Source organism: Dromaius novaehollandiae, chromosome 4 (assembly GCF_036370855.1).
Source record: "Dromaius novaehollandiae isolate bDroNov1 chromosome 4, bDroNov1.hap1, whole genome shotgun sequence".
Lineage (NCBI taxonomy): Eukaryota > Metazoa > Chordata > Aves > Casuariiformes > Dromaiidae > Dromaius > Dromaius novaehollandiae.
This window is the reverse complement of record NC_088101.1, coordinates 73,589,257-73,616,127: the sequence shown is the minus strand read 5'-3', so window position 1 is coordinate 73,616,127 and position 26,871 is coordinate 73,589,257. Positions and strand designations below refer to the sequence as shown.

The window sequence follows — 26,871 nt, the reverse complement described above, 5'->3', positions numbered from 1 at the left end:
AGAGAACATCTGCCAGTCACCAAAGCCGGTACAGCTGTTTTCAATAAAACAGAGTGTTCCCAAAAAAGTGAAGTTTCCAGAGGAGAAAAGATAACATCTGGAGATTCAAAAGAACTGATTGCTTACTCTGTCAAATACATACTATCAAACTACCCTTGCTCATGCATTTATACTTCTGACCTATTTGTTCCCCAAAGGATTTCTACTGCTGTTAATTTAGCATTCCACGTAGTAGGTTGGCTCCCAAGAAAAACTGCCTAGTCCCTAAAGCAATTTATCATTGTAACATAAACATTAAACATTAGCATTTAAATGCTGTCCAGCTAGATTAGCCAAAAAGAGATGAGATGAACTTCGAACTTTTCTTTGGTGTGTGGTGTGCCTGGGTAAAAGGAAAATAAATTAATTTTTACTGTTCTACAATTATTGCTTCTATATCTACTGTTCTACCTACTTATTAGTTTGCATCTTCGTAAGTATAAATATTTTATACTAATTCACAGAAGAAGCAGCCTTTTTGATAATATGTATACAGTCCTCATAAGTGCATTTCAAAATGCCCAAAATAGCTTTTTACTAAGATCTCTATATCTAGTCCCCATTAATCTGATTAAAGTATTCAAAACATTTAAGCAACATTTGAATATATCAGTTTTTTATGGTTACATGAAGCTCTAAACCACACAGATGCATTTTTTTTTAAGCAGCAAATTTCTTAAGTTTTGGGGTTGTGAACCATTAGCAAGTAATTAACTATCAGTCAGGAATACATGTTAGTTCAGGTAAGAGTGCTCTCAAGTGTCAAAGCATTCACATTTTGAAAGGTTCAATTAAGATAATTTATAAAATCTATCGCTAAAGGGAGGACGTTCATAAATATCCCTGCTACATCTCCACGTGTCATCTCCGGGAATTCCTTTATCCAATGGATACCATTATCTTTACAATCCTAGTGGCTCCCTTTTTTGGGGATTTCCATTAGTTGTTCAGAATTGAAATCAGTTCTATAATAGAACTATTAAAAGCTATACATTTACTCTGTACTGCTCTTTAGAGAGAGAAGAATTCAAACAAAACATAAAACATTTTAACCCCATAGTATCTGTGCTGAATGATACTGTATATAATATAATCAAGGGACATGTTATCTAGCCCCCCCCCAAGTTTGATGAAGATTCACTCACATTGAAAGCAATTCTAGTTTTATTTCTTAACAGCCCAAAACTCAGTTTGTTCACAGAAAGGCAACAAAAAGAGAAGATCTCATGTGAAGTCTTTAAACTTCCCTCCCTTCTATCCCCTTGATTTAGTAGAAGTAGTTGAAAATACTTCTGCCCCCAGGTGCAGGCTGCAGCTTTTCCCATCACTGGAGATAAATGGAGAAGGAATGGTAAATCAGATCCCCTGCTGCTGTGGTTCACGGCACTCTACAACATAAATTAAAGAAATGGCACACTGCGTTAACATGGCAGGCTGCGATTGCCGGCAGCTGGGAGGCTGAAACGCCAGCCCAAATGCTGCCTGCACCGTGCGGATGGTGCTCGGCAGAAATGTCGTGGCACAACGGGCTGGGGGATGGAGCCAGGCACCCCCAAGAAAATCCTTACTGAGACAAATTTATGGTACACGTTGCATAGTAATTATGTATCTTCAGGTTATTATGAGCTCTGCCAGAACTGACTTATAACTCATGTGCTCAGAATATTTTATACTTAACTGCTTTTAGGGCAGCATGTTTTAAATCTACTGGTATGCCCACAAAAGCCTAGTAACTGTTAACAGACCTAACTTTTTATTTTTATTTTTTAATAGCAGGAAAAACTAAAGGTTATTTCTGTGCAAATACCCTTCTCCTCTGATGCAGGAACTATTTGACATTATGAAAGGCTGCTGACCTGCAGGAATGATTTAAGCCCTCTAGCTTGCAGGATGAAAGACAGTGTTGGAAAATTAATGTAAACTTTCAAATCTATCACTCTAATAAAACACACAACAATATGGGTTTGTTTGCTTGTTTATAAACTGATACACTTTTCTGGTTAAAAAGAGAAGGGCTTTTTTCCACCCTTTCAAGCACTTTCTCCAAGCACAGTGGAAGAAGGACCAAGGCCACGACAAAGTCTGGCACCCCAATCTAAGGGGAGAAGCTAAAACAGCACGGACAGAGCTTCTGGAAATGCCTGTTTCAAACAATAAAACTAATACCGCCCTTTCCTGCAGTCCTTGTGTATATACATGGGAGCTATCCCACCTTTGTTTGTGCTTCAGATCCAAGAAAACATGTTTCTTTCCCCCCCGATGGCATTTCAGATCGAACAAACCTCATGACTTTAAAAGTGACCCTCTTCTCACAACTGCTCTGCTGTCGATACCGCTGTACATTGGCATTCAGAATAAGAGCGCACACTGATTTAAACTTTAAATATCAAAATTTCTTTGATGCACCTCAGGGTACAGCAGTGATTTCCTCTGAGTTTTCTGATGTTTACTTCGTGATGCCAATTTAACACATGCCGAATACACCACTACCATGTTTCCATTGCGTCTATATTCAGCTGTGCTAGGGAAGACTTCAGTCACTTTCCATAAACCACGACAAGTATTATAAAACTCAGTTACAAGATAAAACTCTCAGAAAACAGAAAAAGAGACAAAAGCTAAGTAAATGAAATCCTGAAATGGTCTAGTTTGTTAGTGTTTCTTAGCTGTGCCTGCAAATGTAGTCAGTATTAAAAGCAGCAGTTGGAAAATGAAGATCAGTACCATAAAATTACTATTTTCTCCAAAGTCCATCATAAGAGAAATCTTATCAATTTTGCATTTCTGTGATGAAAGCATGACTGGAAATATACTGATCAATCTGATTTTGTCAAGCAAAAATCCAAAATCCAGTATGCATAAGCATACTGAACAGCAACTTATTTTATAGGTATAAATTGAATCAAAAATCACGTTGATTCACACTTGATCCAATTCATGCTAAATTCAAACTTTCACAAACTCCACTGAAGTCAACAGGACTTCTTTTGAAGAAAAAGTGCTACTCATCCACAGAAATACTTACAGGATTTAGGACCAGAATAACTACTTCTATGATATTACACAACATAAGGCAGTAAAGTCGGAAACCCTGCAACTACTGTGTAAGGACTAGCCAGAGAGTCACATTTTCTTCTCCACTGATTTAAAAGAGCAGCTGTTGATGTAAATTAAGCCATGGACTACATCCTTTATGTAATGACCAGCCAGAAAATCCTCTCTGAGAACATGCTTCTCTTCTTGGTCATTTTTTTTTAATGGAAATAAAGATTTCATGTAGAGGATCTAACATTTCTCTTGGAGATAAAGGAACATAAGACTGGATTAGATCATCTGGTTAAGTCCAGTCCTCCACAGTTCAGGAAGTAGTCCATATGGTCCTTTTATAAATTTATTAAGTTCATTTGTTTAGTTTCTTCTTTACTGTTTCCATTGAGAAGCTGATCCCAAACTCAGCTCCTCTAGTGGTTAGGAGTCTTCTTCTAATTTCTATCCTAAATTTACTCCTGACTACCTAGTATCTAGGTCTGGGTTTTTTTGTTGTTATTTTTTGCAGCAACATTTACCTTCAACTTATATAGACGGTTATTCTCTCTTTGCCCAGAAACAACAGAAATCATATTTTCAGCCTTTTCTTTGCTATACACTATAAAGTTCTCCTGTATCTTTTCATATATAAATCTTTCTATTTTCCTGACCTTCCCAGTAGCCTTTCTTTGCAGCCTTCCTGTCCAAGCTGCTGTATGAGCAATTTTGTAGTCTAACATTCAGCTCTAAGTCTTCATCTCAGAAATGATGGCATGACACATGACAACACAATGACTATTTTTCATGTTATAATATAGTGAGTTTTCGTATGACAGTATGAGGTCTGTAAGATAATACATAAAAGAGTGTGCATATACAGTGTAAAAACAAAACAGCCTTTCAAATGACTTAAAAATAGATAATATATAAACAGCAAAAGAGAAGCTTTTCACGTGACTCACATATCACCCTCATCTTCTGCCTTAGCTAGCTGGCATTTTCAGACATCCTTAAACTCCTATCCTGTTCCTTACTTTCTTAGCCTCTTTTCTCTTCAACTGCCTTCAGTTATACATCTCCTACTACTAGAAATGAGCAAACTGTGAAAGATGAAGCGAGATCTCAGCCAAATCTCCGATCTCATACCTGAACTGCTACCAATATAACATAAATTTCCACACAAAGGTAGCTTGAATTATGAAAATTAAGTGATGGATATAAAAGAACTCATTAGATTCTGAAGCTTCTCCTACCATTACTGCTTGTTGTAATTAAGGCTGCTGCTTCTCCTTTCTAAAGGCTCCAAAGGACTCTTGAAGAATATTCCATGAACAAAGGAATATTAATGCGCATCTCCTTTTGTGCACTTGCAACTACCATCTGCCCTAAAGCGGTCAAAGGACGGGCAACAGACTCGTGCTACACAAGCATCTTCCGCAGCTCTTAGTGCAATAATAGGGTCTCAGGTTATTTTTAGTTATTGCCAATGGTAAAGTAAGTCCAATGCTCCAGTTTACCTTATTTTCAGAAACACCAAATTTGCAAAGGTTTGCTCTGAAAGAGAGAATACTTTTTCAATTTCTGAATGACGATGGGAAAGGAAGGATTACTTCCATGTCAGGCGCATTGTTAAAGCAGTCCACCTCCTCCCACCCTTTTATTTATTTATTTCAAAGACAGGCCTCATAGCTAACCTCTTCCACCAAGGTTTCCTTCTCCTTCTCTGAAGCATCGCTTCCTCTCTATTTTACTCCCAGACCTGGAAAACTATTTGCCTCCTTTGGCCTGCAGGCCCAAAGCAGACAGCAAGCACTGTAAGTCCAAGGGCAGGAAGAAACGGTGCTATGACTTTTTAAATAGGTCTGGTTCCCCCCAAAAACCCCATCAAAGCTGAACAGTGTAGAGGTAGTGTTAGCACTGCGAAAGAAGGCAAGTTAAAATTGGTATGTGTCACTAGTGGGAACTGCTGGTCTAGTTTACACGGCAGTGAACAAACTGTAAGCACACATCTGATTCACATCCCTAGCTATACAGAAGACATATCAAAATGGGATAGACCGATGTTACACCTAAACAGAGCACTCTTCTAAAGAAGAAATATAAATAAATCTCTCCATACAATTACCCACAGATATTGCATGCAAATGTTTTATGCACTCCCCGAGTCCTTAAGTCCCACGGTATTTTGTCATGCTTGCTTCCAGCAGGAAGCTTAACACCAACATTACTGCAGTCCTCAACTAATCAGCTGGGGGTTTTTTACACATGTCCCACCACCTGGGGTGAATCTCTCGACAAATGGCAGAAGAGTCATTCTCTGGTTCAGAGAATGAACATTTAAGTATTTTATACAAATAAGAACAGCATCAGGAACAAAGACTGAAAGTGCCTCACCCCAGAATACGTGGCAGCCTCCCGGGCAGGTGGGCTCCCAGGTGAATAAGGAAACTGTGTCTGGGTTGGACACATTCTGGGTCAGATTTTTGTTTGTTTGTTTGTTTTTTATTATTTGGTTAGTAGTTAAAAGTCTCCAACAGCTTTATGAAACTACTAGATCTTGAAGCCCCCAATGCACACCTGTAAGTATAGGTATTTTTCAGTTCACCTGGCAGAATCAAAAAAATCACTTCCTTGCACAGCCTCTGTTGCAAAGACACAATGGGTGAACTCAGAACTCAAGTAAACAAATAACAAAAATACGCAGAATTGACACTTTTCTGGTTTAAGTCAAATTTTAGTACGGTTTTCCTGAAAGAGACACAGGTGCTGCAAGCATAGCTCAGCACGGTAATATTCCATGAAGCAGCAGCCATATAGATTTCATTGAGGAACTGGGGATAACTGCTTTTAGCTTTATTTTTTTTTCTTTCCTTAAATAATATCACTCTAAGACAAGGTTAAAGAATGAAGACATTTCTCACGTAGCTAAGTCCATCTATCACTAACTCTAAATTTTCACGCGGTTGCACCTTATTTACTCACTCAGGACAGGCATTCCAAATAATACATTTGCTCACGGCACCTAATCCAAACAGCACGCATGCTCTGCTGAGATATTAAAAATATTTTTTCTTGGCATTTTTCTTTGCTTTGTTTTCTGTATTGATTTTTTTTTTTTTTTGCTTGCTTGCTGTTTCCTTAGGAACCAGAACCAATCCCATCGGTCCTCTCTGCTTACTCTTTTATTAGATGACGCTTCTTTCCTTGAAAAGTATCATATATTTCAGGTCCAACATACGGTCAAGAAAAACATTTCCCTGAAGTTTCTGCTTTTTCCCTTGGGGTGAAAACTCTAAAATTATTTATTAACTTGTTTCCATAATCAAAAATAATCTCAGAAAGCAGTATGCTTCTCTGCAACCAAATACTTTTATTTGTGTATAACTAACCAAATAAGCACAATAAAACAAATGCCTGGAACAGCACAGCTTCCTCATCTCATAGAAAAGTAAGTTATTTTTGAAGGATATTTTTCTTGTTCAGATCATATATTGCTGCTGAGCTCCTGCACATGACTATTTTGCACATAAGGGTCCCTTTAATTTTTAGTAAATACATGAAAGCTTTCTGCTTTTTGTCTTTCGATATAAATGAGGAAATATCAAATCACACGCATGCCTGAGCATACCTGCTCCTAGCATTACAGTTTCAGTGCTTAGCAATATGCCTGAAAAACACCTGTAAGCTGAAAACCTGAGTTCAGAAAAATGAAACAAAGTAAAAATTTGGTTTGTAGTAACAGCTGATCCTAGCTGTAAGGAGCAGATGGAACTAACTCATATGCTGTTCTCAACGTGAGAGACAGCACAATATCGAAACTATCAAGTAAGTATCAGACGTATTTGTACAAGTATCTCTAACGAGGGAAAATATTGCATTTTTAAAGGCAATTTTATTGATCTATTATTTATATTTTATAGCCATATGAGTCAACTTCCCCACATTATTTACTATTTTCAGATGGTATAATTCTCCAAAGTACCAATAATTCAATGAATGTAAACTGAACTCATCCTAGATGAAGATCCGTAGTATCTGCAGAATCATTACAAACCATGAGGGGTTTACTCTGAAAGGATGCTGAAAAGCTCCAAATAGCTACAGCAGGAATTAGATGAGATACTAAGCTCTAGTAATACCATGACAATAATACCTGTTTAACCAATACAAACAAGTGACCCTCGACCTTCTACAAAATGCTAAAAATACTAAAAAGCTGCACCTTAATGATAACAAATATGGTTAATTCTACTGGTAGAAAAACTCTTCCTGACCAGAAAAGCTGGAAAGTTATCTTGAAGTTTCAGTCTTGTCACAATAAACTACCAGAGTGCTACAAGAGAACACTGTATCTTTTAAGTGTGAAATATTCCTACTAAAAGAGTGTCATAAAATATCTCTGAGAAAAAAAAGCCATAGGAAACAGCCACTCAGTCTGGAAAAATCTGGCGGTGATACGATAAAAGTCTGCAAGATCACAAGGAACTTGGGAAGGGAGAAGGAAGATCAATTGTTCCGTTTCTTCCAATTTAAGACACAAAGGGCATCACACAAAGCAACACAAAGGATGTGGTTATTCATATGACAGGTACTGGACATGCAGATTTCTTTCCCAAAGGATGCCCTGGATGCTAAAATTTTGCAATTTCAGATGGAAAAAGGACAAATCCATGGAAGACTACTAAAATCGTAGTAACTATGCCTCAGGAAGACCCTAAGCTGGAAAAACTTCATCAAAGTTCTTTTGCACTTAGTTGTTCTTCCTGAAACTCTAATATTAATAAGAAAGGCAGCATAATGTTGATTTTCAGCAGTGACTTTCCAGCTTAAAAAAAAAAAAAAAGATACTTCTGTGTACTATGACATTCCGATGGCCTTGCACACTTTCCTGAGAAAAGACTTGATTTTAAGTGACTACTACCTGCTCTACCTAAGAACATCTAGAGAAATAGATTTCTCATTGGACTACAGATTCTGAAATAAAAGAAGCACAAACTATTAAATTTTGATCTTTGCGTGGTAACTGAGGACGCAGAATCCTTATTCACACGTCATTTTTGCTAGAATTTGTTCCACCAAAGCCAACAATAAAAGGCTTAGTCCATAAATAAGAGAAGTATGATTGGACCTTAATTAAATTTTACAAAGTTTGAAGGTAAAATCCCAGAAAGAGTTCCAGTGAACTCATTAGGCATACTGTCAAAATGTTTCAAACTACAGTTTGTCACTAATGCTCAAGTTCCTGAAACCTGACTGTACTACATCTTATCTTCATTACACTAGGACACGATAAGGCTCATTCCTCTGTCTTCACAGATCAATTAATTAGGATGTGACTCATAGGTAATGATCTTCTCCTTTCTGTAAGACCACCTCTACTGATCTAATCAGGTCTTTCATAGAGAGAAAATTTAATCCAGGCAATTCATTGATTTCTTTGTTCTCCTGTGAAATAATTCATGTCTTGTTCTTTTATACAAAAGGGATGAAAGAAATCTGATGTGTAATTTTGAGTTAACTAATTACCAAAAAATTTTACAGTGCCTTTTGCACTGGGGCAGGAATAGAAATACGCAGCAGGTCACTGATGAGTATTATCTGTGCAGGGACAGGGTAAAATGATGATGATGATGATATTAACAAAACAGCTGCATGAGGCACTCAAAACCAGAAATATTGTGAATACAGTGGACAACAATCTTTCTTATGTTGGAATCTCAGAGTAATGTTTTCATCCATTTATTTATTTTACTCTGAGCATTGCTGTTTTAATTACACTACCACATTTAAACTCTTGCCTAGTGTGAGGGAAACACTGAAAAGTTTTTCTGTTATGCAATAATTCTGAGTATCGCATTGTTCTAGATCTTTTAATTTTTCAGTGTACTGTGTTTTATTTTTTAAGGAAACATAGACAAAGACAAATCCACAGAATTCCTCTACTATTCCTACTTATTCCTTACATAAAATTGCAATCGCGTGTCCACAACAGCAGGTTCTTCTTGTTAAATTATTGTTATATATTATTTTAGTTAGTTATTCAACTAAATTTTAGTTCACATAATAGCAATACAAAGTCATATTTCATACTAATAAGCCCAAGAAATTCTGAGATTTCTCCAGGTAACTTCAGTCTTTGCTGGAGTTATCATAGGGGCCAAGTCCTGTGTTAGCCACTACTGCTAAGTGGCACAATTGCTCCAGAAATCCCGGCAGCTGGGGCTAGCCTCCAGCTGATGGGCCACAGAAGCACCTTGGCCTTCAGCTCGGACAAATGAACCACTCCTGGCCTGTCAACGCTGCCACCAACGGCACATGCGCTAAGAAGCTGGGGCTGGACAAACCTAGTTCTGTGGATCAGCACAATAGCTTGGTCCCAGCTTTAGAACTTAAATATCCTTGCTTGTGTGGAAAGGAGTATGTCTCCCTCACTAAGCCTTCTTTTTTTTGTGCAGCAGCAGCCCAATTTTAGATTCTCGTACGATTAAACAGCATCATGAGACCCAAGAAAATGCAAAATGATTCAGGAAAGATGTTGTAGTATAAATAAAATCCTTCTGTTTAACTGGCCCATGACTGGAAAGCTGAAAAGGAGCTCCCCAGTTTTGTAAGCCGACTATAGAACCCTTTCAGGTGATGTCTTACATAAAGTTATGAGCTGAAAAAATCCTTATCAGGAGTCTTCACTTCTAAAGAAAAGTAGTTTACTTTTGCAAGGAGCATGAAGCTGTCACTAGAAGAAGCTACTAGCTGGTACAAAAGCAGCTGGCAGGATATTTGCATTACTTCTACACTCTGTACTACCTCCCGGGTTTGTGGATATTTCCTCAGGCACATTGATATTAATCAATTTACAGCTCTCACACATCCTTCTACAAAGTTCATGGAAGTCACACACATAAAAATAAGAATGATACATACTGTTCATTGGTATTTAAAATATTAAGGTTAGATTTAAACTGGGTGTACCTAGATGCAAAGAATAATAAGGGGAGTAAATGTTTCTATTATACCTATGCAAGGGTGAGGCAGACCTCAGGTTTGTGCATACACAGATAAAAGACTACTTTCTCCCTGTAGGCCACTGCGGGAAAAAAAAAAAGAGATGAGTTTGGAACATGGTTTATCTTCTTTGTCCTAGTCGGTGCAGATGTGTCAGCACAGAAGCCCCATAAATTAATGTGGGCATGAGCTGGTGGCAGCAAATTATTTCTTTCCTTCCTGCTGCTTCTTCCCCTTGGTCACCTCCCTCCCCAACACCACTACATAGGGTAAAGCAGGGAGAAATTCTGGTGCAAAATGGGTGTTTGAGGCTTGGTGCCTCCTCTAGTTTATGCACCATCGCTTGCTCTGAATTGTGCCTGGAGTCAGTCCACAACCCTAAATTATTTAGGTTGAAATTTGCAAGCAACATTACTTCTGTTTCATAAAACAGATCCAAGGTTTGGATCATAGGGAAATTCAGGTCGGACGAGACCTCCAGAGCTCCCTTGCCCAACCTTCCGCCCAAAGCAGGGTCAGGTGTGAAGTCAGGCCAGGCTGCTCAGTTCCTGATCCAGTTGGGTCTTGAAAACCTCCAAGCTTGGAGACTGCACAGCCTCTGTTTGGCAGCCTACTTGACTGTCTATAAGTAAAAGATATATCCATACAGTCACTCTGAACCTCTCTTGTTGGAGCTTATGCCTGTTGGGTCTCAGCTACCCACCACGCAACAACAAAAAGAGCCAGGCTCTGTCTCACAGTCTCAGTCTGAGAAGTTTCAGACTCAGAGAAGTTTCACTGGCTCCATTAAAGCCAGCTGAAATATTGCTATTGATTTACTGCGGAACCAGAATATGATTGTTTGCAACTTCTTCACAACCACTGGCAACCACAGGCAGTGCCTATTCCCAAGGTTTCATGAAAAGCAAATCAGTGTTGAGTGCTACTGAGCTGTTCCTACTATTGCCATGTATTAAGAACGTCTAAACATACAGAGCAAAGGTGGGGGGGCCAGCTAGGCACCTAATACAACATATTGTTGTTCGGCTTTACAAGCAATGGGCACAGTGAAAAACACACAAGATGATATAATCTAAAAAATTTTCTGCAGAAAACAACTAAGTAATATTGAGAAAAAGCTGTTCCAGTCATATATATGTGGACACATTACTTCAAAACAGGTGCAAAATACAATAGAAAATCCTGAACAGTGCTGGTAAAGGGAATGAAGCTAAGCAAAGAAAACCAGAATCCATTCTGGGGAATAGTGAGGCAGAGGGCAAACGTAGAGCATTTATTTTAAAATGCTGGTGATGCAATGTAGGAAATATCGAGCTGCAAGTTCTAAAAATTGGTGGAACATATTGGAAATATGGAACAGGAACAAATTACCCTGCAAATTCATTTCAACAGAGTTTTCTGAAAGAAACAGGTAGGTGCTGCAAGTTCCTGTACTCACTTGTTTAAACTACTTACAACACTGAAAGGGGAGCTTTCAAGTGGAATAGAACTGCTTGTGCTTTCAGAACACCTCTTTAAAAAAAATCCCTCAGTCTAAATAACATACATCAGCAATACTAAAGACTTATCTGGAACTGAGATTTGTCCTTACAGAGGACAAGGGGCCTGCAAGATCGCTTGCCTTATTGGCATTGCTAGAAGAGCTGGAGGTGAGGAAGGTGAATAGTGTTCATAAGCCATCTACGGTCCAAAATTAGGTGCATAATAATCAAGAACGGGGAGGTTACAAGTTCCTAGTCAAGTCTATTTGACTCCTTCCATTTTCCAGTCAGTTACCACATGCAAAGGAATAAGCATAGGCATTAGTGACAACCTGTTTCCCCAGGAGCGAGGGGAAAAGCTAATATTCTGGTCTTTTCCAGGTCTCCTTCTAAAGTAGCATAATTTTTAATCACCTTTTCCAAAAGAGGATTCACAGCATTACCCCTATGTTTAGAGTTGCACAAAATATCAGCAACTCTTTCTTTCTACTAATAAACCACAATCAATTAATTAGATCACTTCTGTGGTGAAGATGTATAAACAGATGATTAATGTTCAGTGTCAAACTCATTATAAAGGAAAGAGACAATAAATGGTGCGTGATAAAAAACTGAGAACTTGGGGGAACAGAAACCTGGTTTTCAGGTTTACAGCAGAACACGTGTGAAAAACCTCCTATAAAAGCAGCTGATTTTTACCCTTTTTGTAGGTTTGTAAGGGAATCTTCAAAAATTTAGGCACTGTTTTGACATTTTATTCTGTACATGAATTGAATTCAGATTAAATTTCTCTTTTTATCTATCTGCAAATATTTTCTGTTAACATTTCATAACTTGATAACTGCATGGTCCAAGTCTAATCACTGAAGTATCTGAATGTGAGGGCAATACTGTTTAGGGTAATGCTACAGTCAGGTAACTATTATGCATATTATGCATAATTTATTAAAATGTATTTTCCAAAGACATGATGCAATCAGAATCATGGGATAATTTAGGTAGGAAGGGACCTCTGCAGTTCAGCTGATCCAACCCCTGCTCAAAGCAGGGCCAGATTCAAAGTTAGATGAGGTGGCTCATGAACTTGTCCAGCTGAGTTTTGAATACGTCCAAGGACGGAGATTTCACAGCCTCTCTGAGCAACATCTTACAGTGCCTAACCACGCTCAGCGTGAATTTTTTTCTCTTCTATCCACTCAGAATTGCCCTTGCTGAAACTTGTGATTGTTGCTCTTATCCTTTCATTGCACACCCCTAACAAAGGTCTGGCTTTATTGCATTTTTATTCCTTAAACATGTTCTTTGTTAGAGAAAATGAAATACAAAAATTACAACCGGGGAATAGTGGTCTGCATCTCAGCTACAGTGGCCAGCAAACACTAACACATCCCTGGCAGCTAAGTGGCAACGTGTGTGTATACAGATTTTTAAAGCGAAGGTTGAGATCACTTTGTGGATAACCCTTTATTATCTTGAAGCCCATGTGCTCTTCGGACATGTGCAAAATAATATTCCCTATTGCAAGTTGTTAACATATTGCCAGTGCAAAAATACATGCTTTGATGTACAGAGAAACATGAAAAAATATAGACATACCTGGTCCAATGCAGAATGATGCAATAATGGCAAGAATGCAAAATATACTGAGGTAAGGAAGCCAGTACATGTTATTCTGTGTAGAAAAAAAATACTCACATTAAGTAGGTCACATGTATCACCAGTAGTAAAAAATCACAGAGAATGGATAGTGTTTTGCACACTTGTTTCTCTATTTCAGAGTTAGTCTAGGATTACTTTAGAAAACAACAGTATTTTTGTGGAACTTTATTGGGTGATTTGCATTAAAGGTCCTGGTCTCTGTGGAAACCTGGTAATGAAATAGCAGACGATCTCTTGTACCACAGAAGCCACAACACTAAAAGTTTATGACATCGTGTGCTAAAGTTCAAGCCAATCTGGAAAGACTTTTTGTTCCCATCGCACTGGTTCTGTGTCTCCATCCTCCTCAGATATTTCAGCCATGTTTAAAAACAGTAGCTATGATGGCCCTTAGGGCTTCAAAGGTAACCAGTTAAAGAACAGGCTGAAGGCCAGATACGCCTTTCAGTAGGACAACTGTATCTAAACCTTAACATGGCATATGAAAGCCACAGTCCAGCAATTTTTAGCCATAAGCTGATTTTGCCTGCAAGAAGAGCCATGTGTACAAATAACAGGTACAGGGGAAAGGAGAACAAGCTGTAAATAGTTCTTTAATGGAATTGTAAATGGAACCACCTGTTTTCCTCATGAGACAAACTACTTTTCCATTTCACAGTAGCTTTTGCTTGAATGACGGGAACTTTAACTTCAAATACTGTGAGCAATTTCTACTGAATTTCCAGGACACTGTTTCTTAACCGTAAATGCAAATACTCAACAATAGTAGATTAGGAAAACCACATTCCTTTCTCTCTCCCATCATTTCTTGTTTATCAGCAAAGTGCAAATGCCACTGTTATAAGAATTTTACTAGTTTTGCAAGTCTGTTAAGATGCATATAACTGCAGTACCACAAAAAAGCACCTTGAGCTACACTGTACTGTATACTTGCCAAAATAGATCACTATCTTTCAGTTTAAATAATGACCTTCTGACTTTCTAATGTTTTTCCCAGTCTGGATTGTTCCCCTAGTTATGCAAAAAACATGCTAACAGTCTTCTAGGCATTAACATTAAAAAGGAGACTCGTAAATCAATCAAAATCGCATATTCTGGAGTCCTCACCTGAACTCAGATCCAAGGTCTCTCTCTAAAAGAGAGAGACAAGGTGCAAATACAGAGTAGATATAAACTCCCTTGACATCAAGCCTATTTGTATCCAGGGACCTTTGCTCAAAGCAATACAATATCTAATCTCTAGTGCAAAATAGATTGAGACACTTCAGAAAAGAAGTAGAACTGAAAGGCACTGAAACTTCAGCTATTTACAATAGCTGAAAGTCCTTACGCATCAAACTTTTATTTTAAAAGGTTTGGAAGAGAATTCTTTTACTCAGCGTATAAAAATTGCAATAACATCTGTCTTCTAGAGAGTCATCTTACAGTTGTCATGACAAGTATTTGAAGTAAAGCTTCACTGTGCTGCACATACAGGCAAGTCAATACAACTTTGCAGCAACGTTGCATACGCTTGCTAATCAAACTGACTCTCTTCAACCAACGAGCAAGATTTGAAATTCAAATATAATGGCAAGATGCATTATACCCCTGTTAGCAAAGACACAGAAATCAACAACAGCAGAATAAAAACTTGCTGAAAGACCACCCAAAAACTGCTGATCCAGACTGCCAGTTTTACATCTCAAAAGCCCTCAGGGACAGAAGAAAACTGCACATGATGATGGAAATGGAAGCTAAATAAGACAAACATTAGGTCGTCCAAGACTCAGTATTAAGATTAGTTTAATCTTCCTCTGACCATCTAAAATAGCCCCTTGGGGAATTGACTGCTAATGACATCTGAAAACCTAAGCGCAGATGTTCTACAAGGGATAAGTCTTTATATTTTCAGTAAAAACATCAAAAAATTAACTTGAAAGAAACAGTAAAAGTGGAAAGTTTTCTGTACTGGAAAAAAACACCCAAGCCTAAGAGTAAGGATGACACATAAAGAAGGAAAGAGATTTCAAGAACAGTGCTTTACAAGCAAAGATAAAAATACAGAATATAACATTTCTCACCACGGACAAAATGGTCTTCAGAATAGTTCAGTTCCCAAAATACATAAATCTTTCCATTAATGAGAGCAGAATGCAACAAAGCCCCTATGGCTTTGAAACGCAAGAGCCACCATGGCTAACCAGCACATTTTGAAACCAATAGATTTATAACTAAACAAAACACAGACCTCTGAATCCTTACAGCAAACCGATTGGCTCAGGTGGGAATGCTGAGGCAGACACAGTGATTAAAAGAGACGAAGGAGAGAGCAAAAATATGTAGTGATTATACTGTTACCTGTAAAGTCAGAGACACTGTCAGTACTGTAAAGAAGACGACCATCAACCCAAAACCTCCGATGAGAAGAGGTCTACGCCCAAGACGTTCAATAACTAAGCCCTGAAAAACAAAAAGTGGCATTTAAATTTCTTGATAAAGGATTGAAGATGTCAAATAATGTGATATGTTCTTCTTGTAAACATGAAAACCAAAAATAAAATCAACTGAATTAATTGTGTTATTTCTCAGCTATGATGTGTTCATAATTGCTATCAGTTTACAGAATTTTACCTCTTTGTGAAACCAGGTCAGCATAGCATTCTTATTTAAAGCCACTACAAAAGCTTAAAACCATCAAAAATCATAATTGATAACTGATAATAGTTTTATGCCCATATTTCTTCTAACTGATAATAGTTTTATGCCCATATTTCTTCCTACAGAACAAATATAACCATATGGGCAGGTAAAATGTGCAGCTTTGTAACTTTAATGTCACTAGTGTGGTGGACCTCAAAGCTACTGCTACATTTAAATTATTGCATAGAAATTTAATCATAAATTTCACAAGGGCATACCTTATCTGTGTAAAAGTAATATGAAGATGAGAACTAGGTAAAGTTTGATTTATTTTACTCGTAGTTGAGGGGAAAAAATACTAGGTTGATTAGAACTGCTTACAAATCTGCCCCAAATATCTATAATAATGTTGTTAAAATAATTTTGAAATTAAAAAAAATGTTAAAACAAATAGTTTGGCTCTTGATTTTTCCTTTCAGATGTTCTTTAATTTCAACATCTATCTGAAATTAAGCTTAAAAGGATAAAAAAGATACATTTTTACTATGTATAGGTTAAGTAATTTTTTTATCAATATAAAATTTATTTTCAATTTCTTTTTGTCTGAATACAGAAAACCATTTAGTTATGACCTAGAATAATTTAATTTGAATAGCCAGACAAAAGAAATCCAAATATCAGAAAGTCTGACTCAGAAAACAGATTGTAACACTGATACTCGGGCATTCATGCATATTTCAAATTTATATTTAACACGTGAAGTTAAATCAACTGAGTTTAAAAAAATCATGAAATCTGAGTATTTTTCTGCTGGAGAAGAACACAGTGACAAGCTTCTTGAAACTGACTTTTCTTTGCTAGTTTGACACACTAAAATACACAGGCAATATACATTTAGACCAGAACATCTTTTAAGGTACCATAATTATTCATTTCTATTGGCTTTCTTATGAGAAGGACATTATACAAAGTCTAAAATGTACCATTTCAAACAACAAGTTAAAGCAAGTATCACACAATTGTTTGGCATGTAGTTATTTATTTTAAACTGAAATCCCTCTTCCAGACATCCCCCAAGCAAAAGTTAAATGAGCAAAACAAACCCGGAGGAAGGACCTTAGTTTTGGGAGTCAACGCACACTGTTCCCTGGGAGCTTCTAGAACTGTGCTATAAGAAAGAATAAAGTCATTCAGGGTAGAGTGGGAAAAATGCCTTGAGTGGTTAGCTCTTCTCCCACAAAATCGGTTTTACCGGCAGTCGCAAAAAAGGCTTCAAAACATGCCAACTCCCTCACTTGAGAGAGGTGAACTTCCACAGTAGGGAGTCCTGTGACACTGCAGAACAGAAGAAAGCAGCTCTGAAGCTAGCATTAGTGTTCTTTATTTCTTTAAATGAGAAAATATACTCATTTTGACAGTCCCCACAGATTCTATAATAGAATTTAAGAGCCATGTTTAAAATAGAACCGCACTGATGTTATTAACGTTTCATATTGTGCTCACATAGCCCAAATGCTCTAACGCTACAACGGCTGCACTGTCAAAAACCTACAAGGTGCCAAATATTTTCAACTATGATAAATGAATCCATCTTGCACATGTGGCCTCACATAAACTTAGGCATGACACATTTGCTTATGACTCTGAGGGATGAAAATTTACCCGATGGGTCCATACAAAAACTGAGATTCTGCAAACCGTTCAGCAATAGATGCTGCACAGGTATTCTGACATCTTTATTTTTTGCAGTTTTGACTTGTTGGTTGTGATTAATCAATCCTGGTGTTACACACGCTGGAGGATTTTGTATTCAAGTGGGGCAAAGTACAAATGTTTCTCTCAGAGGGAAAAAAGCTTCACAGAGGACTACCATACAGAGCAAAAAGTGGGGAAAAAAGCATTAGACAGTTTCTGGTTGTAAAGCTCATAAGAAAGCAAACTCCTGTAAGGGAGGATAGTTTGGACTAAGTCCTCCAAGAAGATGCATGTATGCACTTGTGCATAGGTACGTGGAGAGCAAATAGCATAGACTTATTTGGGCAAATCCAGAATTAGTTGGTGAGGAACTCATGCTTTTAATTAAGAGCAGCTCAAGCGAATGAGATCTGCAGGCTCCATGTTCATTTTACAGAAGAGAGTAATAGTTTCTGATCAATTTAAATTCCTTTTTATTCAGCAGCAAGTAGGGAAGAGAACAAAACAAATGCACATGAAATCAGAAGGTTTCCCAAGAGCTCATCATGCTAAAAGACATTACTATTAGGAACTTGAAAGGTCTAACTTGTGGGCACTCCCTGCAGTTTCTGCCCTGAAGAATTTACCATGATAATTCCTGGTGATGTTTTTATGGTTAATGGAATGGACCAGTTTTGTTCACTGGACAAAACAAACAGTAATTTGGTCCTTATTCACTGGGACACCAAAATAGACCAGAATTGCAGGGAATCATTTAATCATTTCCAAAGGTGATGTCAAATAGAAACCACTGACAACACTAATACAGCTAGGAAATGCAGACTCAAAAGGCTGCTCAATTAGACACGATTAACTTGCACAGTTGCGGGGAGACAACAGCCTGTTTCTATTTTAAAGCGAAAGACACCTCTAACCTGATAAAACACGTACATCTTGCATCACCGGTTTCACCTTAACAAAGCACTTAGATGCCTGCTCACGGCAGAGATTCGAAGGAGGCACACCAGGGCTCTGCTGAAACAGGGCACCGCACTGAGGCAAGCTCACGAAAAGCCAAAAGCAAAACTCAGAAACGTGCTACCTGCCTGGTATAAAACTCTAAGCTGTGGCGTGGTGGACCAGCCCGCGAGGCCGCTGCTGCGGGCCAAACGGCTGCAAGCCGCCTTGCTAGGGAGGGACGGCGGCAGTCAGGAAGCCGAGCAGAAATAACCCAGTCCATTTACAGGTCAACACTCTTCACCCGGGAGTCAGTCTGCACCAGCAAAGCCCCTCAGAAGGCCCCCAAGGTCTTTCCTCAAGGTTGAAAAGATTGGGTTTGAACCTTTCCAGCATGTACACGCTTCGACAGCCATTCCTCCAAATGGGTTAGGTTACAGTATTCCTAAGTAAATTTATTTCCCAGTAAAATTTATCTACCAATTCATTTCGGAGGATTTCTTAAGAAAACTTATGACCATGTACTTCCAACGGCTCTCTTGGACTGTTCGATCCCCTTTTCTTGACAGGAAAAAAATGCTCTGATAAGCTCAGTAAATACTTGAAAAGAAAGGTGTTACAAATATTTCCTCTGTAACGGCAGGTTTCCATTCTTCCATGCTGTATTTGGGGTTGTAAACAGACAGTGATTCATTTTTGGTTATGAGTATACATATCCACAATTTTTTACCTTGCAAAACCCACTTAAGATGTTCATGACTCACAAAAAGTGGAAAATGTTTCACCAATTTTTCATTGAGTTCTGCACGCTCTACTGATATGCACTGGTAATGGTTATTGAAGACTCATAACAAGAAAAATATGGTAGAGTAATGGAATAACAAGTAAATGGAATAACAAGGATTAAAGGCTCAACTGTAATGATATAAAGAATCTTGTAACTGTTTGCTGAGATAGCACATTAAATTATTTGCCAAATTGTGTAGGCTGATACTTGTTTATGTGCAATCATAAACATGCATTCATGGAAACCTATATCCAGAGTTGTGGTGATGAACAGCTGAAATTATTGAAAATGTGCAAAAAAACGTTGCAGCCAAAATTCCCTCAACACAAATGTTCGCTGGTCATCAGGCAACTGATATGCAAACTAAGTGTAACAGATCACACAACTTTCTTTTATCTGGCAGGAAACACTTCTGAATAAGGTTAAAGAAGCAAATGTCAATCTCTTCAAGAGCCAGCTGCAGATACCGAGGCTGACATAATGAAAGCAGAGTGCATTAAAAGAAACCGGACGTGCTTCTGTGCAAGAAATGAATACATGAGCAAGTTCTATAGCCCAAACTGGAGGTCACCAAATACTGTTTCTTACTTATTTCCTGGCCCCAAATTACATTAAGAAAACTCCACTGCATTTTCTTGATATCTTAGTTCTGTAGAGAAGTTTTATTTATACGTTAACATTAAGCGTAGCTATACTGACTTTTTTCTCATGCATTTTGGATGTGGACCTGAAGAAGAACATACATCTAGATTCAGACTTAATGCGACAAGCCAACTCTGTCTTATTTCCATTTTAAATAGCAGGATTAGAATGGGTAATCACATTTATACTGCTGTCTGTCTATTCATGCCACAACATGTGGTATCTTGCATCCAGGAAAAGGAGAGTAACAGAAGACTGAGGGTTACAAATGGGTTTTTGATTCATGTTTTTATGCATAACCCTTTTATTTACTGTATGAATTATAAAGTTGCAAAACAAATAAAAAGATATTTTATTTAAGCAACTAATTTGAATTTAGAGGTCCAACACTAAGTCTGGCCACATACGCACAAGTCTTAAATAAATCTGTGCCTTTCCTGGCTCCTCTCTATCAGTCTGCAAGGATCTCCATTAGTGGCACGACAGGATTAGGCATTGCACATCACCTGTAGTTAGCAGTCTAAAGACCATTACCAGTAACTGGTGGAATTGATTTCTAGGTTCAGTCTGAACTATTTTGCAGTAAAGCATCCTCAGATAATTTCACGTGGCAGTGAAGTTTCACATTCACAACAGAGAGTGCCCTTACTCAGTACCTTGCAGGCTGGCGGGCCCCATCGAGTGATTTGCTCTAGCCTGCCGTTTGCTCGCAAGAAGCCCAAGACATAAACATCTTTTAAGATGCAGCCCAACACTTACTGCTGGGAGCTGGCAGTATCATACTATCCACAAGGACTGCTACAGGCCTCCCGGGACGGAGATCCGGGTTTCCAAATCTAGAGACTGGACCACCCGAACTAGGAGGTTGCAGGAGGCATCTGTGCAGCTAACCCGTATTTGTGTGCGATGCAGCTGTTCACATTGGGTTTTGACCTTGCATGAAAGGGCTCTTTGCTGTAGTGAAGGCACTGTGCGCCAGTGAATACAGAACTGGAACGAGACTATGGACATAAAGTTGTATTTCTTGGTCTGTCAGCTTTCTACTGTTTTGTATTGCCTGCACTGTATTGCCGATTCTTTCAGATTTTGTATCTTCCAATAGTGACCTAAATCTGAGTATTTTTCCAGTCACAAATTTTCTCCATAAAAATAACATACATTTACATTTGCAGCTGCGCAATGAGGATGAATTTGTGATTAGAGAGTAATTAGTGACTCCCTGCATCCAGAATTCAGTATTTTATATTCTAAATGAATTGCTGAGCATTTCTTTGGCTTTCACTTATTAGACATACTTACTAGTGCTTTCTTAGGACTAAGCAAAGTGTATGTAAATCATCTGAAAATTCATGCCATTCAAATTTTATATAGGCAAAACAAATTAGTGTGGTAGGCAATTTTGGAAGCCAACTGTTTGCTCATGTAGGCAACTATTTATGTCTTCCCAAAATTATAGACTATGAGCTGCATAAATATTGCTCTTGGATAAAATTAACAGTGTTCAGTGCCAGATATTAAGGGAGGGAAAACATTTTGAAAAGCTTGGTAATTTTTTCCTAAATACTTCAAAAAAATATATAAATACCAAGTATCTTTGATGTTATCATTATACCTTTGGGGGCGGTAACACATTGATTATAGAATATTTTTTCACCTCAATTTATTAGTAAAAAAGAGGCTTTGATAATCACGATTAATGAAAATCCCAGAAGTCTTCAGAGGCAATTGCAAGGTCTGATAGTCCTGGACCTGGGAAAACAGAGCACCTATCTTTTACACAGGGAGAAGGAAGATGTAGTCTGACTTTTATCTCCCCCACAAAATACTAGGACAAATTACTAAAAAATCAAATAGTCTGACAGCAACTAAAAAATGATAAGGTGATGAGAAACAGTCAAAACTGATTTGTTCAGGGCAGATTATGTCAAAGCAGTCTGACTTCCTTCACTGACAGGGAGAAAGCTGAATGGATAGAAAGAAAATGAAAAACATGATAGATTTTGACTTCAGTAAGCCTTTTGACACAGTCTCACATGACATTTTGTATTTGTGCATATGATTTTTTCCTTCCAAAAGTGTAGTACTTGGTAACTTTCACTGTTGAACTTTATCTCACTGATTTCAGACCACACGTCCTATTTGTTAAAATCTTCCAATAGTTCTTTCATTCTCACTTTGGTGAGTTTAGATGACACAGGAGATTATAAAAGACTCATTATTCCCTCACACATATTGTTAATGAATATTTAATTGACCCACTGCAAACTGTCACACAATCCCACTGGGTATTTCTTCATATGAAGTGTTGATAGCTACAGTTTTTCAGTTAGCTGAGCATCCACACTGTTATAATTTCATTTGACCAACACTTTACTGTATCTCATATTCTCTAATCTCAAAATGGGGGCTTTTTCATGCAATATGTAGTTAAACTGTGAAATTCAGTACTTTAGGATGTTGTAGCTTCTAAAAATATACACAAATTTAAAAAATAACTGGACAAATTCAAAGAAAAAAGATCCATTAAGGCTATTAAAGACCAAGATATTACCTTCTGATTCAGGAAGTCCTCAAGTCACAGCCTGTCAGGGTCAGGGGGGCTCAGAGGAGGAAATGGGGGAAATGCCATGTTTGCCCCATTCCTGCACTCTCCTCTACGCATTCCCTATTACCCCTATATAGGGTAGATGAATATTGATTCTGATGTAGTGCGAACCATGTCACAGGGATTATGTTGAAAGTCTTACTAAAAATCAGATTATAGCAAAACTTCCAAGAACCCTTGAGGTGCAGGTATTTGTCACTCCAACTTTTTACTTGCCATGGACTTGCTGTCACTTGAAGATACTTCTTTCTGCAGTGACCGCAGTGGAGCCACACAGTTTCAGTGGAGATGCATTACCCTTTGGATACCATGGAGAAAACATGTTAGAGACAAGGACACTTACTGAAGTGTCTGGAGTACCCTTGTTTCAAGATGTGCCATGCCCTGAGCAGGGAATCCCTTCTTGTATGTTAAGGCCTATTAACATTAAAAGAAACACAGAAAAAAGAAGTCTAAGACCCCTTTCTCATGCCATCCCAAACGAGGATAACATCATCCCACATAATTCTTGCTTAAGAAGGCTACCTTCCTTCACTTTTATGTGATACTGCAAAGACTGGAGGATTTTCTATATTCTTCCTTGTTCTTTTACTACTGAATTATATCTTAACTCATTCCAGGCTTCACATGGCTTGTCTCCGTCTCAGGCTTTGGAGGAAACATTGGTAAAACCTTATGCATCCCATCACAGGAAGGTATATTAGGGTATAATCTTCTTAATATAGTCATAACTACTCTCTTTCTGTGAACATTATATAAAGACCAAGTGTGATATCACAGATGGCAAAATTGGAAGTGGAATGCATCATCTGAATTATTATACTCCTTTTTATTCTCTTTCATCCACACTGGTATCATTGGAGGGAAAATCTTTTCATCTGTTTACCTTCTGTCTCCTTATCCATTCAATCTGTTACCTTGCCAAAGACAGACATTGGCAAATTGTTTTTTTTCTGTCCATTAAGAGTAAGACAACAAAAAAAATTAAATTAACCTGAAAATTATAAAAAAGCCACAAAAAACAATCTCAACAAAGTTAACTACGTTTGTGGAATCCCTCTTAGTGGAGAATTTGAAGAACAGACTTCAAATAAACAAACATTGGCCAGGGAATGTTGTAGTTATACTGCTTCAAAGCACAGGGTCAAGCTAGGAAACTTCCCACTGCGACATGTCTGCGAGTTCGAAATTTAACCAGTACTTCATTGCAAAGGGTCCCACACTTCTTCAGAAGCAAACTGAAATTAAGGGGACCTCTCATCAAAGTCTAGCTTGTCCAACTAGTCCTCTGAAGTGGATCCATGTTCAGTACAACGGATGGAGAATTCTACACATAACCAAGAAACATGAGGAAAGTTTATATAGGAAGAATACGAAAATAAGAGATTTTGTATGTCTGAAGATGTCATTTCAATCATTTTATGAAAAATATCTCATGACTTTCAGTTAGAGGAAACGGTCTAGGATGGTAATTGTAGCGCGTCTATAGATTAAAGCACCTTAGCAGCCCTGTTCTCATTAAAGTTGTAGCAGCTCACCAGTCTGCTGAGGACTCACGACGGCACGACATATATTAGATACAACTGACATCATGTGCGGTGGCCTGCACAAATTCCTCATGTACTGACCAGGTATCTCTCCTTTTCACAGAAACCAGGACACTGAGCACCCAACTCTACAGCACAGGTATTTCACGGAGTGCACTAGGAAGTGACTGTATAAGCAGGGGTTGCAATCAAATGATATGAATGAAAGGAAAACGGTGATGCGTTTGGTTCATTTTTCAATGTCTTTTTTATGCAGCCATTGGGACTTTTGCTTCAGAGGAAGAGAGATGGAGCTGTATGTAAAGTATACTCCTGGCAGGCTTATCAAGGGAAATGAGGCAATGCAGTGCTATAAACAGGATGATATATTATTTGCCTCTCCTCAAAGACTGCATCGATATTATTATTACTATTGTTTTCATAAGGCTTTTCCTCCCAGGAAACACGTTAAAGGGAGATTTTCAAAGTTTTTCACAGTTCGAACAATATTTTAGTTCCTAAAGATTATTCAGATTCTCTGTGAAATAAATATATTTCAATCTTTTCCTTTAGCCTTTACATCAGACTCATCAATAGAGGAACCCCAACTATTCTTACCGAGATTCAGAGTCTGCGCATATGACCCCCTAACATGTATAATGATATGAGATGACACATGAGTGCATTGTGGATCTCATTGATAGCTATTCCATTTACCAGAAAAAAAATCTACTTCTATTATTGACACGAGTATTTACTAAGAACCTGGAATATATTGTGAGTAAAGGCCAAGTTTCTGCCAGCAACCATGCTAAAAAATATCAGGAAAATGATGTTGCCCCCTGCTTTGTCCTGCTTCTTTCTGTCTTCCCTCTGAGTACTACGTAAGACACACGCATCTGACTCAATATTCAATGCTGTCAAATACATTTAAAAAAAAGGAAAGCAAAAAGAGCAGCTGAGAGCTTGGAAGTGGTAGGAAATCTACTATCAGTAGTTCCAGGCATAAAAATAAAATCAGAGGAAGTTACTTGTAGAAATAAGAAACTGCAAAGTTTTTGATAGAAATACTGTGTGGTCTTCCTTTGAATAGCAGCAAAGAAACAGTTTTGAAGGTTACTGAAATAAAATTAAGGCTACAGAGCAGCATTTCAGCGGAACAGCAAATTTCAAGGGGTAGAAATTTCAATACATTAGCATTTCCAGAGGCACAGTAAGTAGACTGAATACAGAAAATATTAAAAATATACCTCTCAGGCATAAAAAAAGTTACCACACATAGCAGGAACCAAAGTAGACACATCCACCTTATTATGTATGAACAATGCGTTCTGAATAAGCCCCGCAAACTGATAGCACAGAAGGAACTGAAAAGATGACAGACCTTATTTATAGAATGGCTTTAATGCCATGGATTCTTCTCCATATAATTTTCCTCTGTTTCCACAAAAAAAGGTGTATTCTTCACTTAAATTACCAGCAGAATTATCATTATTATTTTTACATACATCTTAAACAAAGAAGCATTTCTGGAGTATCACAAAGAAGAATTGTAAGAGGTTGGGATTTCACTAATTTGATATATTTTAAAAAGTCCCTTTTATTGAAAAAAAAAGTTGATGGTTTATCCCAAAATAGCTGTGTGTGAATTTACAAAGATCAGAAGATCATCTTTCTGACCTTTAAGATTTCTTATGTCCTAGACTATAAGGAAATACACATGATAGCTATATTTAGTTTAACATTTCATAGGTCATAAGCAGTTGCTCTGCCACTGGAAAGGATTTTTGCCAAAACCATTCTTTTGACATTTAAAAATGCTTGTCTGGTGTGTCTGGTACTTTGCAAACACAGTTGGTACAAGATATAGGAAGATGAGAAAAAAATTCTAACAAAGTAAGAAAAAAGTATTTGTTCACAACCTTTCATTCCAGAAACGTCTTCATTATTTCTTATTTGTGATAGTGCAAACAGAAATGTATTTCTTTTAGCAGCAAATAATGTATTCATCTACTGAAACTTTCAGTTTTAATTTCTTCAGGAAATGTATATTTTTTTCTAATCAACTTTTCAACATTGAAATGGGAAAGAAAAAAAAATGTGCATGGATAGTTTTTTCGATTAACAATTTGCTCCACCTCGAGTGCACAGAGTAAAGGTACTTCACCTACGCAGGAGCTCATGTACTGTGAAGCGACCTCTGCTCACCACCCATGAACGAGCCAGCAACACTGCCTGCTTTCCACTAGGCATGCAAGAAGATGCTGACACAAGGGTAAACTGCTATAAAAGCCACTCTACCAGGTAAAGTCATTGAGGAATTATCATTTGTTGTACTCTGGGCCTTCCTGTTGCAGCCTTCCTCCTCTTCATCCACACAAACAGCTTCAGGACATACCAACCTTTGATGCGCTCTCTGTGCAACTGAAATCAGAGAGCGGCTTCTTAAAAAAACAAAACAAAACAAAACCAACTTTACAGGCCACAAAATTGGGTCTAGGATTAAACCCAACAATAATATTTTCCATTGCATTATAAACCATTACACTTAATCCTCAATATACTATTTTGATTCTATTTTAACCTGTGTAAGGAAATAAACCCAGTAATTTTAATATTAAACACTTTAATGGACTTTTACAATTATACTTACTGAAAAAACAGCAGCGACAGTCTCAATAGCACCAGTACTTAGTGTAACATACGGGATTGTTTCATGTTTGATCCCTGCTTCACTGAAGATGCTGTTCGTGTAGTACCAGATCTGCAGCAGTAAGAAGTAAATGCTTTATTAATCTTTAGGGTTTGAACTACAAAACACCAGCATTCGGTTTAAGCATCTGATCTGCC

At 37.8% G+C, this 26,871-nt stretch overlaps 1 protein-coding gene across 1 annotated transcript in view; it reads right to left on the bottom strand.

The window, feature by feature from the left end:
* The window catches only part of SLC2A9 (solute carrier family 2 member 9), a 107,664-nt gene that overhangs the window by 34,672 nt on the left and 46,121 nt on the right, over positions 1 to 26,871 (bottom strand). The window contains exons 8-10 of the mRNA XM_064511430.1: positions 26,675 to 26,785; positions 15,549 to 15,650; positions 13,146 to 13,221 (exon numbers count right to left, since the gene is read on the bottom strand). Of these exons, the coding sequence (XP_064367500.1) occupies positions 13,146 to 13,221; positions 15,549 to 15,650; positions 26,675 to 26,785 (289 nt within the window). The remainder of the gene's footprint in view (positions 1 to 13,145; positions 13,222 to 15,548; positions 15,651 to 26,674; positions 26,786 to 26,871) is intronic.